The following is a 19,743-nucleotide window of genomic DNA, read 5'->3' as shown; positions in this document are numbered from 1 at the left end:
ATTAGATCATCATTCCTTGTGTAATTATTGAAAACAAGTGATAACAGTTTGTGGCAAAGACAGTTTATTAGGTTTCTGGAATTGTGTCTTGCCCTCCCCCAACACATAGAAAATAACCCGACTTTACAATTTGGTTAAAGTGAAAATGCACATACAAAGTATTCAGTATTTTTGACATCCATTTTGGGGGCAGAATGTCACCACTGAAAGCCAGGAAGCAATACTGAATCCTGCATTACTGACCACGTTACTTTTATGGCAAAACCATTAAAACATGCTTTGTGCTGAACATGAAATTACATACTTGAACACCATTTCCACACAATTTTCATGACATGAGGGCCTTTATTTACAGGCTGTGACAACTCAAATAAAGCTTAACAGGAATGCAAATTTAACAGTAACACTGTAGCTACATCATTTCCTTACCTCAACCCCCGACCTGATCGACTGACTTTGAAATTCTGGGGTTATTTTATTAAAAAAGGAAAAAAACCCAAACACAAACCAATAGGCAAAAAAAACCCCCACACTTGTCAACCTCCTTGGTAAACAAATAATTAAGATGGATCCTTCTGAGAAAAAGGATTAAGGACATGAGTGAAAAACAAGCTGTCCAATAGGACTGTAAACCATATTTATTTACAATAGTACACAGATAAATTTAAGATCAATCCTTTTCTTAAAAAAACAATAAGTACACTAGTGTTAAAAAGGTGATTGTTTCTGAAAGGACTGTAAATTCTAGTAAGGTTCAGAGTGAATACAAAAGCTCCCTTTTACAAGTGTCTCCTAAGCAAAAATACTGTCACAGTTGAAGCAGCTTTATAGTATAACCTTTTGTTTAGATTATTTTTAAACATCTTCATTGTATTAGACCAAATTGAACGCTCTTTCTAAATCGAGCAAAAAGTCAATGCATTTTTATTTTGTCGGTTTAAGTTGCAGTGGAATTACATCTTAACAACTGTAATAGTTTACATAATACTAGTTATCTTGTTTCAATGATTTGTTTCGAATGTGATCACTAGGGTGGCAGCTTCTGAACTGGCCCTTCCATATAGTTTCCAGTCAGCAACACCTGCTACATAATAATAATAATAATAATAATTAAACAAACAAACAAACCCCTTCATTTATACTTCAATTCCTTCAAAAACTAAGTCACAAGACACTGTTTGACATGGCATGTGAATGAAGTCATAGATGGCATTCTATGGCTTACATTTTGCTTTATGAAATTATGTGCAACTTAGCACCATTTTTATTATGAAACTCGACCTTATTATGAAACTTGACCTTCGACAGAAGTGAAAAAAAAAGCGGCTGGAACTACAGAAGAAGATGGTTCTGGAGCAGTAATTTCCCTCCTCTGACCCCTACTAACTCACACTAGCAATGCCAAGGATGCCCCACATACAGCCACGACATTACAAGCAGGTTTTAGCTCAAAAATCTGTAATAGATGATGTACTTGGTAGATTTACTGCATGTTTCAAAACCTACTCTAGTTTGGATTCAGAAATATTTTAAGCAAGTCCCATATTCCTAACATTCCATCCTAGGCGTTCCCTTCCCTGAAATATGTTCTCAAGTTGGTTTCTCAAGATATTTGAGAAGCACTCATTGTCACTAAAATCCTCCAAACCCCCATCTTAAAAAACCAATATGCTTTTGCCAACTTCACTAAATCTTTTATTTACTTAAGTGTTTTTACTTACCCTGGGACACTCAACTCAAATACAGCACCCTTAGAAATATGTCCTCATTGAAGTTTTAGTAAGGTCAGAGAAGTTATGGACAGTCAAGACCCCAAATTTACCCCAAATCCTGTGCTACAGTACTTTCCATAAGAGGCAATGCATAGTTTAGTACCACATGCTAAACATAAAAAATTAATGAAGTTTTAAGTATCAAATAATAGTCTAGAGGTAGGGATAAGTTGGTCAATTCCCTTACCACTGCCATGAAGAAACAAAGTTCACAGTGGAATGACAGGCCAAACACCAGCAGTTTGCACTTACACTGACAGCCCAAACTTTGACAGTCCTGGTTTTTGTTTTTATAATAAAAAGGTATCTGCTTACTAATTTGCTAGCAGTCACCAAACATTCCTTCATATGCCAAAAATCTCCCCATCTGCTGACCCAAAACCCAAGCTCCCCGGCTGTCAAAAAACTCTCTTTCTCCTACATTATTCCAATGCAAGTAGCAACCAAAAATGTTAGTAAACTGGCCTACTATTTTATAACCTTACCACAAGTGATGAAAAACAACCTCAGGCAGCAAGAGTTCAAGCAGAATTGCTCTGTCAAAACTTCACATGAAAGTTTACGTTCCCATATATTTATAGTGAAACTTCAGTAATTCAGAAAGTACAATTACAAAGTGCAAGAGCATGAGATGGGCACATCTACACCAGGGAAAAAAAAAAACAAAAAAACAAAAAAACAAACAGAAAACCACATTAAAGTGCCAAAGGATTTGCTATAATTGCTACCAAAACCTGGAACTTTGCCAAGATCATAATTCTGAAGCACTTGCAAACAAGACAAGGTGACAGGCAGTGACAGTGGGATCTAACACCAGCAGGACGTGGCAGGTTTTGGTTCAGGCTTTATATGTATCTCGTCACGATCTGGGGGTTGACTAAGCATTAATGGCTTGTGACTTTTAAGCTTGTGAGCCAGTGTCATGAATATGGCCTCCACATGGTCATTGTCATTGGGGTTCTTGGCAGAGGTCTCAAACAAGGGCATGCTGTGGGTATCAGCAAACTTCTGCGCCAGGTCCGTGGGCACCTGAATGGCACTTCTCAGGTCACACTTATTTCCAACCAGAATCCGTGGGATGTCGTTGGCAAGAAGGTGTTGTTTGCACTCCTCTATCCATGAGGGCAGACTGTGGAAGCTGGCAATGTTTGTCATGTCATACACGAACACCACGGCGTGTACATTCCTGTAGTAGTGCTGCACCATGCTCTTCCTGAAGCGCTCCTGGCCTGCAGTATCCCACAGCTGTATCTGGAAAGGGAAAGGCAGCGGGAGAAAAACGTGGTTTACTACTCGTGTTGGAAAACAACACAAATTTACCCGTAGCAAGGGGAGTTACATGATCACAGAAGTCCACTCTTCTGAATTAATCGTACTGAAAAGTTTGTGCTGAAGAAAACTGTTGCATTTACACAATTTCTGACACTTTGGCTTTCAAAGATGCTCACGAATGAGGCCAGGAACAATGACGGCACAACTTGATAAAAAATAAAAATTTCTGAAGGTTTGTTGGAGACTGTACTTTTTAGGATTTTTATAAAAACAAATGCTGAAACCTTGGCAATAGCACTTTCATTTGAAAGTAACACAAAATACACGTTACCTCACAGTACAACCCTCAGATGACACGATTTTTGTTACTGCCAAAAATGTCATCTTCCCCAAAGTTTTGTTCGCCGTCTATTGTGGTATTACATAAAAGCAGGAAGAAATCAAGCCATGCTTGATAACACCACCACCACCACCAAAAACAGGGCAAAGAAATCTGTCCCTGCAGTGTATCCACTGGAATAAAACCCTCCCATGAAGAACACCTAACTTCAGCTTATTTAATGCCTAAACTGGGACCACGCTGTGGTTTGTAGTATCAAAATATGCATAAAAGGAAAAAAACCCCAAAGAAAATAATGCATAAACCTCTGCATGTTAGCTTAACATGTGACTATTGTTTCCAATACTAGGGTGTGGCTCTATCACACACATCTGAAAGGCAATTCCCATTTCTCGGGAAAAAGCTGAGTCCTGGCTTCCTGTCTGTCATGCACAGCTGATCCCTGATGGCTGGGGCAGATTGATTAGTATTCAGGCTTTTGAGCAGAAAATGTTTCCTCCCTGGGAATGAAAGCTGAGTTCTTCTTGAGACTCAGAACTCAAGGAATATTCAATGTTCTGTAGACAATGAAGGTAAATTTAAAATTCAATCTGTCCTCATGAAAGTTACAGCTGCTATGTAATCGTTGAAATTGTTCTCCCATTACCACAGTTCTGCATTCCTTTGATCCAAATGTTTCAGTAAAACTTCTTTTTTAGAAATTGCAAGCGTCCTGAAAGTTGCCTTGTTTACCACTTTTACCAGTGTCTTTTTACATTAAAAAAAAAGGGAAGTCCAAGTGCCAAGAAAATCTGCTGACAGCAAGAATTTAAGATGCATCACTGAGAGAGAGAAGGATTACAGTATCACACAAAATTGTTTTGAAACAGTAAAAATAGGGTGAAACCCAACAGAAGCAGATGCAAAGTCTTGATAACAGTGACTACCAATGAAGACTCTTCCTTTAAGCACAGGGTTCATCAGGTTGGAAAGTATTAAAACAGATGACAACCCAAATACACGAGTCAATCACAGGATGTTATGAATCACACGTGTGACAGACTGAAGGAAAAACATGTTTCAGATGGTGTGACTTTTCCTGCAATGTTATGTTCAGCCCCAGCCACCCATCCTCGAGAAAAACTCAGACCAGAGCAGTTGGAAAAGGCAGTTACTGGCTGCCTCAGGGGAACTGAGGATTTACATGAAAACATGGGAACAGCTTGGCTTCTGCAGCCTAGTCCAGTTCTCTGCAGCTTCTGATCCACAGACTTAAAAAGACCCGTGTGCAGCTTCTAAAAGGGTCCTTAAGATTATTAAGAAAAACAAGCCAAGTTGCCCTGCCTGTGATCACAGAAAATGATAATCAGTAGCAATCTGTCTCATTTTAGAGTAAAAACTCGCTTTTTGCCAATGGTATTACACTCCACACACAGTTGGCTCCATCTCCATTGTCTGTTAAGGGAGTTCAGACAATCAGATTAAACACAGGCTCCTAAGTTTGGGTAAGATTCAGTAACAGACCCAGGTGAGAGATACTTCTAGTTCTCTGCACTTGCATAGAAAGTGTTCATGAATGTGACAAATTAAAGAGAGAAGAAAGAAGCACAGATTGAAGCAATCCTATGTTCAGACAACATAATGTTAAAGAATTACTACAGATAAATCTTGGAAAATGCTGTATCAAATTTATTTAAAGAGGGAGCTCATTTCCACAGGCAGCTGTGAGCTTACAATTCTCTCCCCTGCTCATTCACAGAGCAGAAATCAGTCATGCTTCAGTCAAGCAAGTTCCCCAAGTGTATTGCCAGCCTTGGGTAAAGAAGGGGAAATTAAATTAAAGTTTTACATATCTTCCAAGGTAAGCTTAAACTACAGTTCCTCCTAAATTTTATTTACATGCAGCTTTCAAGCTTGAAGGGTGCAAATTAAAAATGTTAATATTCCTGGCAAGGAGTAGTTTGCACTGAGAGGAAAATCCTTTCCCAATATTGAAAACTTCACACTTTGGAAGTTTCTCTTCTCCTCTTTCCAGGTGAACTTGAGGACACTATTCCTCAAGTTCTATTTCTGCCCCTCCCCCCAAGTATTTTCTCCACTGAAAAAACAAGACTGAAAACATCCACATTAAGAGATGTGCACTGATGAAGTAACATTAAGGCTACTGTTTCATTATAAGTCCAAGACCATTCATCTTCAAGGGAACATATTTTTTTATAACAGCCCTTTAAAATGTGTATTTTGAAGATGTGGTTTAACAGCATAACTCAGTTAATAAAACTGTGTACAGAATCACTTTAGGGGAGACAAATGGCCTAATATCTATTAAATATATTGACTCAGCTATCACCTCCCACCTTCTGACTCCTTCTTGTGGATCCAGAAAGGCTGTTTTCTAAACAAGGACTCACTTAGCATGCATGGTTTGTAACACACTGCTAAAAACATAACTGGCCTTTGATAAAGATAAAATGGTAAACTATGTCTCCTTTTAAAAGATTTGGGCAAAAAAACTTGGAATAGCTCAAAGGTACAGAACACGATGTTCAGACTTTCTTCCCTGAATTTCATTTGCATCCTTTGCTCTTTTAATGTAGGTCAGCGAAGAGTGACATCATTGTTTGCATCAGTTTTCAACGCTTAGATCAACTGAGGGAGAGGAAAATTCAGAATGCAAAAAATTCATTTGTTGAAAGCTTTAATTTACTCGTCACATTTAGGTGCCAGTGTTTCATATGAAGCTGTTATCCTGCTGTAAAAGCTATGAAGGAATACATGTGTACCTATGTCCTGGAATTCTACACAATTGCTGTATGGGAGACCCCCGGACGAGAAGAACTGTGCCTGTGTTCCTGCCAGTGACACAGCATTTCTCCAGCTGTGAGGGAAACGCTCAGTGCTGTAGCAGCACAAGGAAGACCATCCAGCTGGCTGGGGGAAGGGCAAAGGGAGAAAAGAAGACATTACTTTATAACCTCCTTCAGTGCAAGAGGAAAAATTCCCTTCGGGGTACAGCACGGACCACAGTAACTCAGTTCATTGAAGCTGCTCTCTCCTGGTTCAACAGGCACTGCTGGAGCTCACTGCCACATGGGAGAAAGGTGAAGATGAGTGAGAGGAGGTGCCAGAAAACCAAAAATTGGTTCAAACTTGACAACACTCAGCATCCCACTAAGAGCTAGAGTCCTGGCCATGATGACAGAGTTTATTCCTTTAAAGCTCAAACAGAACTTCCACAAAGAACATGCCTCAGAAGAGCCTCCCTCAGGTCTCCGCCCCCCTCAAAGAGAGGTGGTGTATTCTGCAGGTAATTCTCTCAAGAGTGCAGAAAAACAACCTACCACAACATGTGCAACAAAATGGCACGATAACCTGTCTGAAGCACCTCAGAGCTGGGGATTAGGCCATGTTCTTCTTCACTTCTCTCCAACAAAGGCCAGGCAGAGGCGATGACAATGCCAGTCAATAAGATGGTGCTGACAAGACAATATCCCTCGGGAGTTTCTCTCCTCTGTCACGGACAGCAACAGACAAGGGAGTACAGAATTTCAGCTGTCAAAAAAGTTCTAGTCAGTGGTTTTCTAAAGGAAAACAAAGACTCCTATTCATCTTTATTTTTTAGTTAAAAAAGGATACGAGGTAAAGAACCGCACAAGAGTAGGAAAGCAAACTGGCTTTTCTACTCTTGTATGCCCTACACAATTTACTCAGCCAGTAAGTAAGCAAGGAAAAACTATAGCTTTCAGCTACATGACTGTAAGCTGTAATTATAAACACCAGGACTACTGTTACTTCCTTTTTCTACACAACTGAACTTTGGTCATGGAAACAAACCCTTATACAGAAGCAGACTTGTGCAGGGGATTCTCTTTAAAACCTGTTACTGCTGGTAAACAAACTGCATTTGTAAGCTGCTAGAAGACTGACCTGCAAATGACTGTCAGGATCACCACCAGCATTTCTCTATCTACCAGGCAGACTAGGTGTGTTTCATATGCTTTTATAATTTGCTTTCCAGCACAAAGAAGACAAAAGAGCATTTTTTTCCTCCCATCCAATTTTCCACTAAATTTAGTTCTGCAAGAGTAATCTTCAGCTAAACCTATAATCAGAGTAAAAGCACAGTCAAATGCAAGCCAAGTATCCAGCCCGTCGCTGTCCAGTTCTGCACCACATTTGCCCAAACCAATACAGCAAACAGAATCCTAAAAATGAAAAGTTGAGCCCTATTGCTCGATCCTGAACAACATTCAATTTCCTAACATTTTTAAAGCAAAATGATCATAACAGTGGCACCTAAGCAGCTTGAAGGTTCAAGTATGTAACTTGAACTTGAAGGTTAGAGTAACTGCAACCCTTGCCTAAAGACAAACGCAGAATTTCTGTGATGCAACAAACTGATGATACCACACTAAAACAGAGGTAAGAGATCTACCTAAAGGCCCGTTTTAAAGCGAAATTACTGATTAACACCTGGCAAAAGACACACAAAGGTTTGGCCTATGGTAGGAATTGTTCATCATCACAGAAACCTACACAGCAGCTACATTTCCGATAAGACCCAATCACACCAAACAGCTGGAGTGTGATGGGAGGCCTGGAAACTCCTGCAAGGGGCACGGTGCCCGGGACGCCCAGAGCTCAGAGAATCACAGAATCTGTAAGGTTGGAAAAGACCTATGGGATCATCGAGTCCAACCTCTGACCCAACACCACCTTGTCTACAAGACCACTGAGTGCCAATCCAGTCTCTCCCTAAACACCTCCAGGGACGGTGACTCCACCACCACCCCGTGCAGCACATTCCAATGCCCAATCACCCTCTCCGTGAAGAACTTCTTCCTAATGTCCAACCTAAACCTCCCCTGCCACAGCTTAAGACTGTGCCCTCTTGTCCTCCTATTGCTGCTTGCCTGGGAAAAGAAGCCAACCTCCGCCTGGCTGCAACCTCCCTTCAGGTAGTTGTAGAGACCGATAATATCCTCCCTGAGCCTCCTCTTCTCCAGGCTGAACACCCCCAGCTCCCTCAGCCGCTCCTCACAGAATTTGTGCTCCAGACCCTTCACCAGCCTCGCTGCCCTTCTCTGGACACGCTCCAGCACCTCAACATCCCCTTTTATCACCCACGGGCGCCCAGCCTTGGCGGCTGCCAGGGGCTCTAGGGGCGAGCCGGGCACCCGCACCCTGCACGCCCCGCGGTGCCGGGCGCCGTGCCCGGAGCGGGCTGTCGGGGCGGGCCGTGCCCGGAGCGGGCTGTCGGGGCGCGCCGTGCCCGGGCCCGGCTCGGGGAGGGCCCCGCAGTACCTTGATGCGCTCGCCGTCGATGGTGACGGCCCGCTCGCGGAAGTCCACGCCGATGGTGGCCTCGGTGCGCTGCGGGAAGCGGCCGGCGCAGAAGCGGAACGTGAGGCAGGTCTTGCCCACGTTGGAGTCGCCGATCACGATGATCTTGAAGATGCGCGAGCGGGCGGGGGGCAGCGCGCCGGGCAGCGCCCCGGAGCCCGTCAGGCTCAGCTCCAGCGAGGACTCCACGTCTCCCGACGCCGACGCCATCGCAGGCCCCGGGAGGGAACGGGACGGGTCGGGAATGGGAATGGGAATGGGAACGGGACGGGACGGGCGCGCGCCCGGGAAGCGGCAGCCTCCCGGCCTCAGCGCGCGCCGCGTCACGCCACGGCAGCGCGCGCGCGCGACGGTCTCGCGAGAGCGCGGCGGGCGGGGCCTGCGCGCGGCTCCGCCGCCGCCGCCAGGGGGCGCCAGGCACCGGTACCCCGGAATCGGGAACGGGGAACCGGGGATGGGGAACCGGGGATGGGGTCTGGGAATGGGGGCTGGGAATGGGGGCTGGGAATGGGGGCTGGGAAGGAACCCGCAGGGATGCGGTGGGACCCCCTGCACCCGACCGGGCGTTCTGCGCGTCGTTGCAAAACGTGCAGTGTGTGAACACTTTTTCTTAAGACAGGGTGTTCCCCGGTGTTTGGTCTTCGTGCGCCTTTTCCAAGCCTGTTCAAGGAGAAGGGGGATTTAGCCCGTGGAACAGAGAGCGGCTAATGAGCAAGCTTTAAGTGATGCCCGTGTGTTGGAAAAACAAATTACTTCTTGGTGGGATTGGTTAAGGTTTAGGGCTGGACGTGCTCCAGTGACCTCAGCGATGAGAAGGTGGCTGGGGGTGAAAATTAGAGGAAACGGAGAATTTGTATTCACATCCCAACAGAACTTATAACGGTACGGAAATTACAGGGTAAAATGAGGGTGCTGCTCCCAGGATGGAACACAGTCCACACGCTCCACGATGACTCCCCATACAACAATAAGCACCCGCTAAAGGTGGAGGGAACAGAGGGTGGAGCAGTGGAAATCCCTGCGGGGAGAGGAACTCAATAGCACCTGTCACTCAAGGGAGATAGGAGGAGATGCCCTGCTGCTGAGCCAACGACTGTGGCGAAATCTCTCTCCTTGGATGAACTTGGTTCATTAAAGCCTAACTGTGACATTAACACACACCTCCCTCCCAAAGTTACCCGCCTCCAAGGCACAACTACCCCCATCTGGGCGTGTGCCCTCTGGTTTTTTTGACTGTACCTTGAAAAGGGAAGCGGGAGAATTTTACACCAGTCAGTAACAAAGGTATTTATGACTAAAGTCACTCAAGCTCCATCTAAACGTAAAGAAATAGTATAAAAGTAAGTTGAGAATGGAGGAAAAGTTAGGGAAGACTCCACCAGAACTCCTGGGATCAGTTGACGGGCGGAACCTGTCTTCTCATTCTATAGGGACATCTGTTGGGTAAGAACCATACTCTATGCATGCTGGATACTTTTATCGGGATTAGAGCTTGTCTGTTTATTGCTTTAAATACATTTTTGCAGTCAGATACTGCCACTGGCAATCTTCAAACCTTAACCTGTCACAGTTTGTATCAATAAAGGGTGTTATTCTGTAAACTGTTAGTGTCAGTCCTTCCCCTGGGCTGGCAGTTACCTGCAGCAGGAACACACTGGAATAAAGTGGGAAGACCCACTGAGGAGTCTCCCTTAGGCTCAGCTCCCTGAAAAGGGCAGTCAGATCGCCCCCTCATGCAGTGGGACTGTTCAGTGAAGGGTCCCCATAACAGGACGCTGGCAGAGTGGTTGGGCACAAGGGTCTCGGCTTTCCTGGGGCACTGACAGACAAATCAAACACTAAGGGTCGAGGTGACATCAACCCAGGGAGAGGTTAACAAAGCTTGGGATGCAGGATATGCCACTGACAGTGGACACAAAGAATGAAGGATTTATGGGCCACAAGGACATGCAGCAGAACTCCCAAGATAAGGAGAAAACTAATAAACCCAAGTCAGCAACTGTGCTGGAATCAGCTCCGACTGGATAAAAGGTAATTCCAGCAGGGGGAGATGGGAACCACCGACTCAGGGACCCCCGACCCAAGAAACCCACCCACCCAAGAGAAGAGAAAGACTGAGCATGAGGACTAGTTAGCACAAGGAGTGATAGAGTCATTAACCAACAGAAGATAGAATACTAATTATTAAGTCACATCACTATGTGACTTGTAGCAAATAAACACCAGAGGGTGACCACAACAAACCCACCTTTGTTCAGCAACAAGCTGGGTTTTGAGCCAGATAAGGGAAAAGGCCAATAAAAACCAGATCCTGTGAGGTGGGATCATGCTTTTCTTCATGCCAATGTCCTCCCTTACACAGCTGGCTCAGGTGTAAAACTCCCTCCTGCCCCAGGGGAGGTGTTGGGACATTGACAGGGAGACCTCAAGGTGTTCATCCCTTCTGATAAGGCACAACTGGCTCAACTACAGTGGTGTGCAAAAAAGCAGTCATGTCTTAGAAGGGCTCATAAATCATCAAAGACCTCCAAAGTGGCCCCAGACTCATTTCTGGGGCTTTCCACCACAGGACGGTGTTACATCAGAGAGTGTAAACACCCTTCCTACCTCCCCCCCCTCACCCAGGGGAGATACCTGGATGTTACCACTTGAACCTGAGTGTGTATTAACCCATTGATCTTTGTGTTTCAGGGGCTTTCCCCACCCCCAGTGGATCAAGACTGTGACCATCACTTCAACCAATGGACATCAAAATTCCAACGGTCAAGTCTCCACTATCTACTCTTATCCTCTCTTTCTTTCTTTTCCATATATATTTTTTTAAGTGATATCTTTATACTTTTATATTGTTGCATTTCTATAGATAATAACCAATACGGCTGCATACCTCCTTTTCATTGCAACCAAACTGTTCTAAAATAAAACCTATGTATATATATATATATGTATATATAAACACACTGGTCATTCAGTGTCGTTTCCCTCTAACCCGCCCCAAGGGATCTATTAACCAGAACCTCAGCTACCCCACCTTCAGGGGCAGGATCATAACACTCAAGCAAGGTCACCCTAGAGCACATTGCACAGAATTGCATCCAGATGGTTCTTGACTATCTCCAGTCAGGGAGACTCCACAACCTCTCTGGACAATCTGTTCCAGTGTGTGGTCACCCACACTTCCTCACATTCAGATGGAACCTCCTGTGCATCAGTTTCTGCCCGTTGCTTCTTGTCCTATTGCTCAGCACCACTGAGAAGAGCCTGGCACCATTCTCTTGACACCCTCCCTTCAGATACTGATAGGCTTTGATGAGGTCCCTTCTCAGTTGTCTCTTCTTGAGGCTGAACAGGCCCGGCTCCCTCTGCCTTTCCCTGTAAGAGAGATGCTCCAGTCCCTTAATCATCTTTCTTGTCCTCTGCTGGACCCCCTCCAGGAGCTCCATGTCTCTCTTGTACTGAGGAGCCCAGAACTGGACACAGGATTCCAGGTGAGGCCTCACCAGGGCTGAGTAGAGGGGTGGGATCACCTGCCACGACCTGCTGGGAATGCAGATGGCAAGCAGATGGGAATGCTCTGGGAAGCAGATCTTTGCCAGCCCCTCTGCCTGTGCTGTGCTTCAGGCTGACCCCTCTGCTGCTGCCATTTACAGTAAATGAGCAAGTTCATCCCTGACAGAGAGGACACTTGGATTAAAAGTGATTGATGTATCTCTCCATAAGAAGGGAAGTATGGCATTGCTTTAGCAGTCTGTTAACTCACCAAGGGCATCAGCCTAGGAGACAGGTGAGATGTAGACATCAAGTTTAAGCAATGTCCACCAGCAACATTATTTTAGAGAGCTTAACTCCTACACTGCAAAGCAAATGTAGATTGCAGTAGTTGAGAGAACTGTTACTCGTTGGTGATTCTCTGGCCTGCAAACTGATAGCTGAGCCAGGATTCCTAAGGTTTGGATCAGATACCTAATAATAGCCACTGGGAGTCCTCCTCTTTACACTGTTACACACACCTCTGACCACTTGGGGCTTCTTGCCTGCACAAACAACAAATGATCCCGGGATCCTATAGAGCAACTGTCATGTGATTGAAGGGTAGTGCTTTGAGCAGCCTGTTATTACTAATATAAAAACAATAGGCTAGATTAAATAAAAAAAAAGTTAAAATATCCTGAGTTCAGAGCGATTTCAGTTACAGTGCCCATCTTAGTTTTTGTCACACCCCTTTCCCTTCCCTTGGACCAATCTCTAAGATTGTAGAGATGTTCCTCCAGCCTCTAGTCCTCTTCTGAGACAAGATGCCTCCAGTTATGCTGTCAAATAATTCATTCTTTCAAAGAAAGAGGAATAGTTTTGTTCTGTTGTGAAAGTGAGATTAAAAGGAGGTGAGGAAGTTATGTCACCAGTGAGTTGCTACTGTCCCTTGTACAGAATTGCTCCCTTTTGCAGCTAGAATGTAAAATGTGTTTGGCTGAGGAGAAGGAGCACGAGCAAACATATCTCTATAGCCCCATGATCAAAGAAGTAGAAAAATGCTAGTTCTAGTGTGGGGGGGTGCCCTGATTTGGGCTCTGACTAGTGTGCTAAACGGTGAGTTTAAACAGCTGTTCAGCAGGGTCTGCCAACAGCTCGTTTAACTGATTTTGGTCTGGGTTATGCCAAGAGGGCCAAAATGAATTATAATTAGATCTGAGCTCTTCAACAGCTTTTAACTTCTTTTATTTCAATGGCCAAGACACACCATCTAGTGGCTGAGGGCATTCCTAGTCATTACACTATTGTACTCTGCTAGTTATAAACTGACACTCCCAACATTTTGCCAGTGAATTTGCCTCACAATATTGCCAACAGCCACCACAGTTCCTGTTTTGTTGGCTGTGGACAGGCAGAACCTCCTTCACAGGGATCCACTGGAACACAGCTGGGCCCTGAAGCAAAGGACGTGCAATAAATAACCTGAGAGTTTAACTTTTGTCCCAGATGTGGACAATACCTGGGTATAGAGAGAAAAGTTCACTTTACTGAGAGACTAAAGTGCTCTTTACTTAAAAGAATTCACAGTTCTTCCAGGGGTCAGAATAAAATCCTGAGTGCAGTTAATGAAGCTCCTCATTCCCTTCGGGTTTCTTGGTGGTACTCAGGATTTGCCCTCTCCTCTTGCAGCAGCTTGCCTTAGCTTGAGATAGTAAAGGTACACGTGGGAGTTTTGACTGTCCTTTTTGAAATTCCTCATTACTCCAGTCATGAGACTTTGGCATCAGCCTTAACAAATCAGTAAGATTTGACATAAGGTGACTCCACCCACCCTCCCCACTCCTCCTTCTTCCAGGAAAGCTGTCCCTCAAGAGCAGGAGTTTTGGAGGAAGGTGGCTTCCCATCAGGAGGACAGCACTCATTGCCTCTTTTCTGCACTTGATTTCCAATTTAATCCTTTGATGGGCTGATCTCAGGAGATCTCAGGAGGCTCTTGGCTTAAGTCACTTTTATGTGAGCTATTTCAGTGTGGTACTCGAAATGTCATCACTTCTGTTACACTTGTAGGGATAAGGATGTTGATTAGATCCTTACGTTTCATCCAGCACAGACTATTTCTGGATGCTCCTTTTCCTTTCTGATGTATTTGAAGACCAGCAAATATAATTGAATTTATTTATAGTAACAGAATAAATTAAAAATGTTTCTTTCTATAGAAGCATTTGAAAAAAGGTTTTGGTTTTCTTCTTTTGCAAGGACAAGTACTTTTAATGTGCTCTTCGGATGTGCTCAGTGAATGAAGGCACAAGAGCCCAAGTTCACAGTTATTTTTATTTAGCAGATGTAGAATTTTCTAAGAAAAGGGATTCTGAAAATAGTTGCAAGTCTCTGGACTTGTGTAGCATTTTAAGAATAGTTATTTCTGTCTTCCCTTGAAGGCATATTTTAACATGTTAGTCCCATGAAAATGCAGACTGTTCAATGTCTAAAAATTACATCTACCAGGTTTTAAGTTAAGGAACAAATTAGGGGAAAAAAGAGTGAGTCTAAGGTTTTCTCATGTTGCTTGTTATTTTCTGAAGAGATGAAAAAGTTTCCAGGTGTGCCCTACTAATTTAATGACAGGTAGTTTAAAAATGCTTTTTAAGTTTCCGCGGAGATACTGTACCTCTGATTCCTTGTGGGGGCTTTGTCCTTTGGTGTGAGGCCCCACATCCTCCATTTTTGCAGGAAAAAGTGCTGTGGTTTTGCAAGGAAAAGTTCTACTATTGCAAGACTTGACTTTGCAAGTCTAAGAAGAGTTTGACCTCCCACTAACATATTTCTTTATGATAAAATACAGATGGCAGAAATGTTGGAGGCACAAAGGACAGCTTTTCAGGAGACAGGATTCAAGGACCCTGTATATAAGACTGAAAAAGCAAGTATTAACATACCCTGTTGAAATCATAAGGTCAAATGTCTCATCTATCTTTGCACTGAAATGAAGCTTTGACACAGCTGCTTTTGCTGCTGTTACCAGAGTGCGACTTTCTCATTCACTTCCAAGCCCTTGTTCTCATCAAAACTATAAACTGAAAAACCTTAAGAAAAGAAAAAGAAGTAAAAGCTTTCCCATTTCTAGCTTGTGCTTGGATTTTATCCTCATTGAGTGCCTGATGGGAGACTGGGGCTTTAATGTGGAGATCAGTGTGTGTTTTAGGTTGTCCGGATGATAATAGGCCTCATCCAGCAGACACGTCATCATTGTATTTGTCTGACACAAATGCAAATCCTCTGCATGAGAACCCTCTGCTTTGCCAAACATGGGCAGAGAAACTCTGGACCCTTAATGTTAAAGGCAGCAACCTCAGCTTTATGAGTGGTATTTCTGTAGGAGCACCCACTTGACATCCCTACTCATAAGAATGGGAGTGGCTGTGGGATTGCATCCAGTGCTTGAAACGCTGCTTGGCCATCTGGGTCTGTACAGAAATGTAAGGTCGTGCAGCCCTGGGATGGCAGTGACTGGAAGAACGAGCCCTTGGCCTGTCTGGGTAGCTGAGGGGACAACTGACTGACTTCTGTGTCGAGCTTGTCACAGAAACCCAGGCTCTCCAAACCTGTAGTGACGCTGCCTGCGCATCCTTGGTCCAGTGCTGAGTGTGCCCTCTGCCTTGTTGGGCTGGCTTATCCAAGGGGGGGAGGTCAGAGAAAACAGGGAGCACCCTTGCCAGCGGGGCTGCAGAGAGCACTAGCGAGCAGCAAAGCTGCTCTGAAGCGTTTTGATCTGCCAAGCAAGTCTTAAACTAAAAGCCATGTCCCTGCTTTCTCTCTCCCCGCAGTCGTACACACTGTGCTTAAGGGCTGTCTGCATGTCCCAAGGCAGCACTGCAGGAAGGCTCACCAAATGTCACAGAGCTTCTATATTTACCTGTCTTTATCAAGGCCCCCAGTCAATCATTCCAGGCAGCAAACAAATCCAGTTGTGATCTCCCAGCGATTTGCCTGCATGTTGGGCCCTTGACTCCCCAGACTGCTCGAGGTGAGGATACACCGTGCGTTTTGTTTTCTGGCAACAGGTTTTTCTTCAAATAGTATGATCTCAGGGTGTGGTTTTGTTACTTGCTTCTGCAAGAATAAGCTTCCCTTCTTCTCCCAGGCTCTTACTTGTCATCAAGGGCATAGTCCTACTGCGATTTCAATTAAAACGTTGAATAAAAAAAAACCACTGTCGTGGATTAACCCCAGCCAGCAACCAAATACAAGGGGTTTTTATTGTATGCAGAGTATACTGAACAAATAAATATAAATACTGCTTGTATTTATCCCAGTGGCTTAATGCTTGGCAACAGCTGGTGCATCAGCCTGGCACTGAGATTGGTTTGCTCCCTCAGTTTCAGCCCAGTTGCCACACAAGGCTTATCCTCTCTTTAAGTATCTAAGTAAATTTAGGTCACCATACGTTGTTCACATAGCATACATACAATCTGTGTACCTGTCTATAATTTATAAAAGGCAGGATGGCAATCAAGCCAGATTTGGTATGCTCCCAAGTTGTTCATTCATGCTTTTGTCTGAAAACCAGTGTCTCACATCCTTTTGTGCTCTCTGCTGGTGGAGATTTTCCCTTACTGGCACGCACTGCCTTGTGCAGTTATTTTTTTCTCCCTTCTGTCCAGGGAGGCAGAAATCCAGCAACCTCAGCAGCAGAGGGAGTTGTGGGGATAAGAGATCAGCTGCCCAGTGGTCCTTGTCACCTAAACTCTCCTCTGGTCTGTGTGGCATTCCCGATCCCCTCTCCATGGTTTTGACTGGAGTGGAGAACACAGAACAAAACTCTGAGAAAAGACAGTGGCAATGGGAGAGCTGGACGAGACTTGCACTCCCCCATCTCCCCGTGATCCCCTGGTGCCAGAAGGATACCCAGTGGGTTTTCCCAGTTTGAAAGTGCTCAGGGGTCACCTGGGCCAGACTACATAAAAAAGGGGGGTTGTTTGCCTAGGAGTGAGAGGAACCAAAAATTATGTCTTCTCTATCCCCCTTTGCTTTCTGTATTGTAGTTTGGAGCACGGGGGAATTCAGGAAGGAGGCCATACCCTAGGGGTCAGTGCCTTTGAACCGTTGCATGGAGAGGATTCAGGTGGGTGAGGTGCCTTTCAGGACAGCCCCTGCTGCTGCTGTACAGAATATATGGCTGTATAACGAGATCTCAGCCAGTTCTGCCAAAAAATATATAAAAATCTAATTGAAGGGGGTAATCATTCTCCACCATCAGGGTCCTGCAATACAGAATGTAAAGAACATGGTGAAAAGATGCTCATCAGAGGACAACATAAGAATTCAAAAGCACAGACAAGTTCACTCTGCAATGAAGCAAAGATTGGGTTTTTTTCCAGCTCAAGCAGTTACATTTCATTAAGACATTTATTGATACTGCAAGTGAAGCGAGATGAAAAGTTATGAACATTTGGTGATTCCTATGAAGAAAAAAAATGCATGATGTAGACAGCCAGAAGCCAACATTTTCCTAAAAAAATTATAAAAATACTTGCAGATTATAAACATAACTGCGAGAAAAAATAGCAGCTAACTAATAAAAGCAGCTTAATATATTATGAGTATATGGTGTAAAGTTTCATATTTTTGCAATAAAATCACACAATATATATGCAGTGGAGCAGAGCTGTTCCTGCTCTCAGGGGCTGACAGACATCCCTGTAGTGCTCTCAAAGGCTGGAGCTGTGGCTCGTGGTTTTGAGTTCAGGAGAAAGTGCCAGACACTGAACAAGCCCTCAAAGCCCCACAACTTGCACTTACCATGGAAATGCCAGTCTTGCAAGATCCACTCAGCAGCCACATCATTGCTCACAATTTATTTTCCCCCAAATAAATAGCATTTACACAGCCCCTGGGTTCACTGCATGAAGGCAAGATGTGAATAAAGTTAAGAGCAAAGTCTACTTTTGGAGTACTGCAATGGCTTCATCTGTAGCACAGGTGAGGCAGAGACTGAGGGTGATTCCTCCTTCCCTGCTTCACAACAGCTTAGGCACTGCAGAAATCATGCAATCCAAAATGAAAACATTACTTTTGTACGTATTCCTTCAAAAAATTAAGAAGATTAGAGTCCAGAACTCTGACATTGCTTTTCCAACTGTTCAACAATGGGTTAATCAATTGGGTTTTGTTTTTAGAGCAGTTTTTATTCACCTCCAGCAGGACCTGTGGAGGTTTCGTAGGTGGAGGAAGGCACTTAGCATGCAACCTTGCAGCATTTTCAGGGACAGAGGGACTGCAGAAAGATGTTGTCTTTCTGCTACTGCAGGAGGGACCTTCAGAACAGTTTCTAGAAGCATAATGAATGACAAGGTAGGAAGATCCTGATGGAGTGGAGGGGTACTGATGAAAGGTCAGAACTGAGAGATTTATGCAGATAAAATAATGCATGAACTGCCAGGCTACCCTGGTTCCTCATAAATCTTCTGTGCTTCAAGTCCTCTTGTAGACAACCACGAGGTGCTGTTCCCAGAAATGGAAGGGTGTGGTTTCAAAGTATTAAAAGTTCAAGGCAGGTGGTTTCCCAGCAGGAATACCCCTTCCCTCCCCAGAAGAACAGTGAAGTTACTGAGGACATGGATAAGGAAGGGATGCTATTTTTTAGGGGATGCTGTTTTTCAGAAGGGTACGAGGTGTCCAAAGGAACCTTGACTGCAACAAGCTCCTTTCCCATCCAAAGGGGTGAGTATGAGGATACTGCTGTAATCACTTCAGTATCACACTCACCTTCCCTGCAGGCATCCACAACCAAATGCAGACCCTGCAAGCACTGGAGTCCTTGTGCTCGCTGCAGACAGTGTTAACCAGAGCTTGTTATTCACTGCACACAATTGTTAACAAACATTTTTTTCAGGTAATGTTAACTGTCCAGTCCACAACACATTATAGGTTCTTATACTGCTGTGTCAGCAGTTTGCTGGCTACTTTTGCCCCAGTTTGTCAGCATTACCATATTATTTTGCCTGATAATTGCTTACAATCACAAGACATTCAGGGACACTGGGTCAGGAAAACTTCGGGACCAGGAGGACTTATGGGTGGGGAAGAGAAAGCTACATTTTATTATTTCATCCCCCAAACCCATATCTGAGGAAAACAGCAAATGCTTCTTCAGTCAGCTTGCTTCTGAACACCTCTTTTTCAAACCCCCAGGCTCTTTGGAGCCTGAAAAAAGCAAAGGATCTTTTTCTTTGTAGCTACAATTAGTTTCTAGGCTAGGACAGACAGCTTCCTGCCAAGGTGGTTCTTCTGCAGCCTGACTTCAAAAAGAATCACATCCTTTCCCTACTGACCTTTCTTCCTTTTGCGAGACCCACACCCCAATTAACAATCCATCAGCATGGAAGGAGACAATGGGGAATTAAGGGAATGAGCCAAGGGATCGTTTATTACAGAGCTGGTGGGCATCTAAGGAGGATGCTGGACCCTACAAGGAAACACTAGCACTCATTTACAAACAGAACTCAGCATTTTTATTCTTTGATTGACTTCCTGCCAGTTTTGATATTTGCTACCACCAGAGAAGAG

The 19,743-nt window shown here is 44.3% G+C and overlaps 1 protein-coding gene and 1 long non-coding RNA gene across 2 annotated transcripts; one reads left to right on the top strand and one right to left on the bottom strand.

Moving 5' to 3' along the window:
* Positions 1-325: 325 nt before the first annotated feature.
* RAB33B (RAB33B, member RAS oncogene family) lies at positions 326-9,023 on the bottom strand. The gene is made up of 2 exons (XM_051768087.1): positions 8,668-9,023; positions 326-3,023 (listed from the first exon to the last, which is right to left on the bottom strand). Exons 1-2 carry the CDS (start codon positions 8,914-8,916, stop codon positions 2,580-2,582), a joined length of 693 nt encoding a protein of 230 aa, XP_051624047.1. The 5' UTR covers positions 8,917-9,023; the 3' UTR covers positions 326-2,579.
* A 7,103-nt stretch (positions 9,024-16,126) lies between these two features.
* Positions 16,127-17,675, top strand: LOC127460960 (uncharacterized). The gene is made up of 3 exons (XR_007899917.1): positions 16,127-16,201; positions 17,220-17,299; positions 17,435-17,675. It is a non-coding gene; the product is annotated as an uncharacterized LOC127460960 (long non-coding RNA).
* Positions 17,676-19,743: the final 2,068 nt, after the last annotated feature.

Source organism: Manacus candei, unplaced genomic scaffold (genome assembly GCF_025592945.1).
Source record: "Manacus candei isolate 608988 ecotype Guabito, Panama unplaced genomic scaffold, ASM2559294v1 h1tg000092l, whole genome shotgun sequence".
In the NCBI taxonomy this organism is placed as follows: domain Eukaryota; kingdom Metazoa; phylum Chordata; class Aves; order Passeriformes; family Pipridae; genus Manacus; species Manacus candei.
Note: the sequence above shows the minus strand (reverse complement) of the source record. Positions and strands in the feature narration are given on the sequence as shown.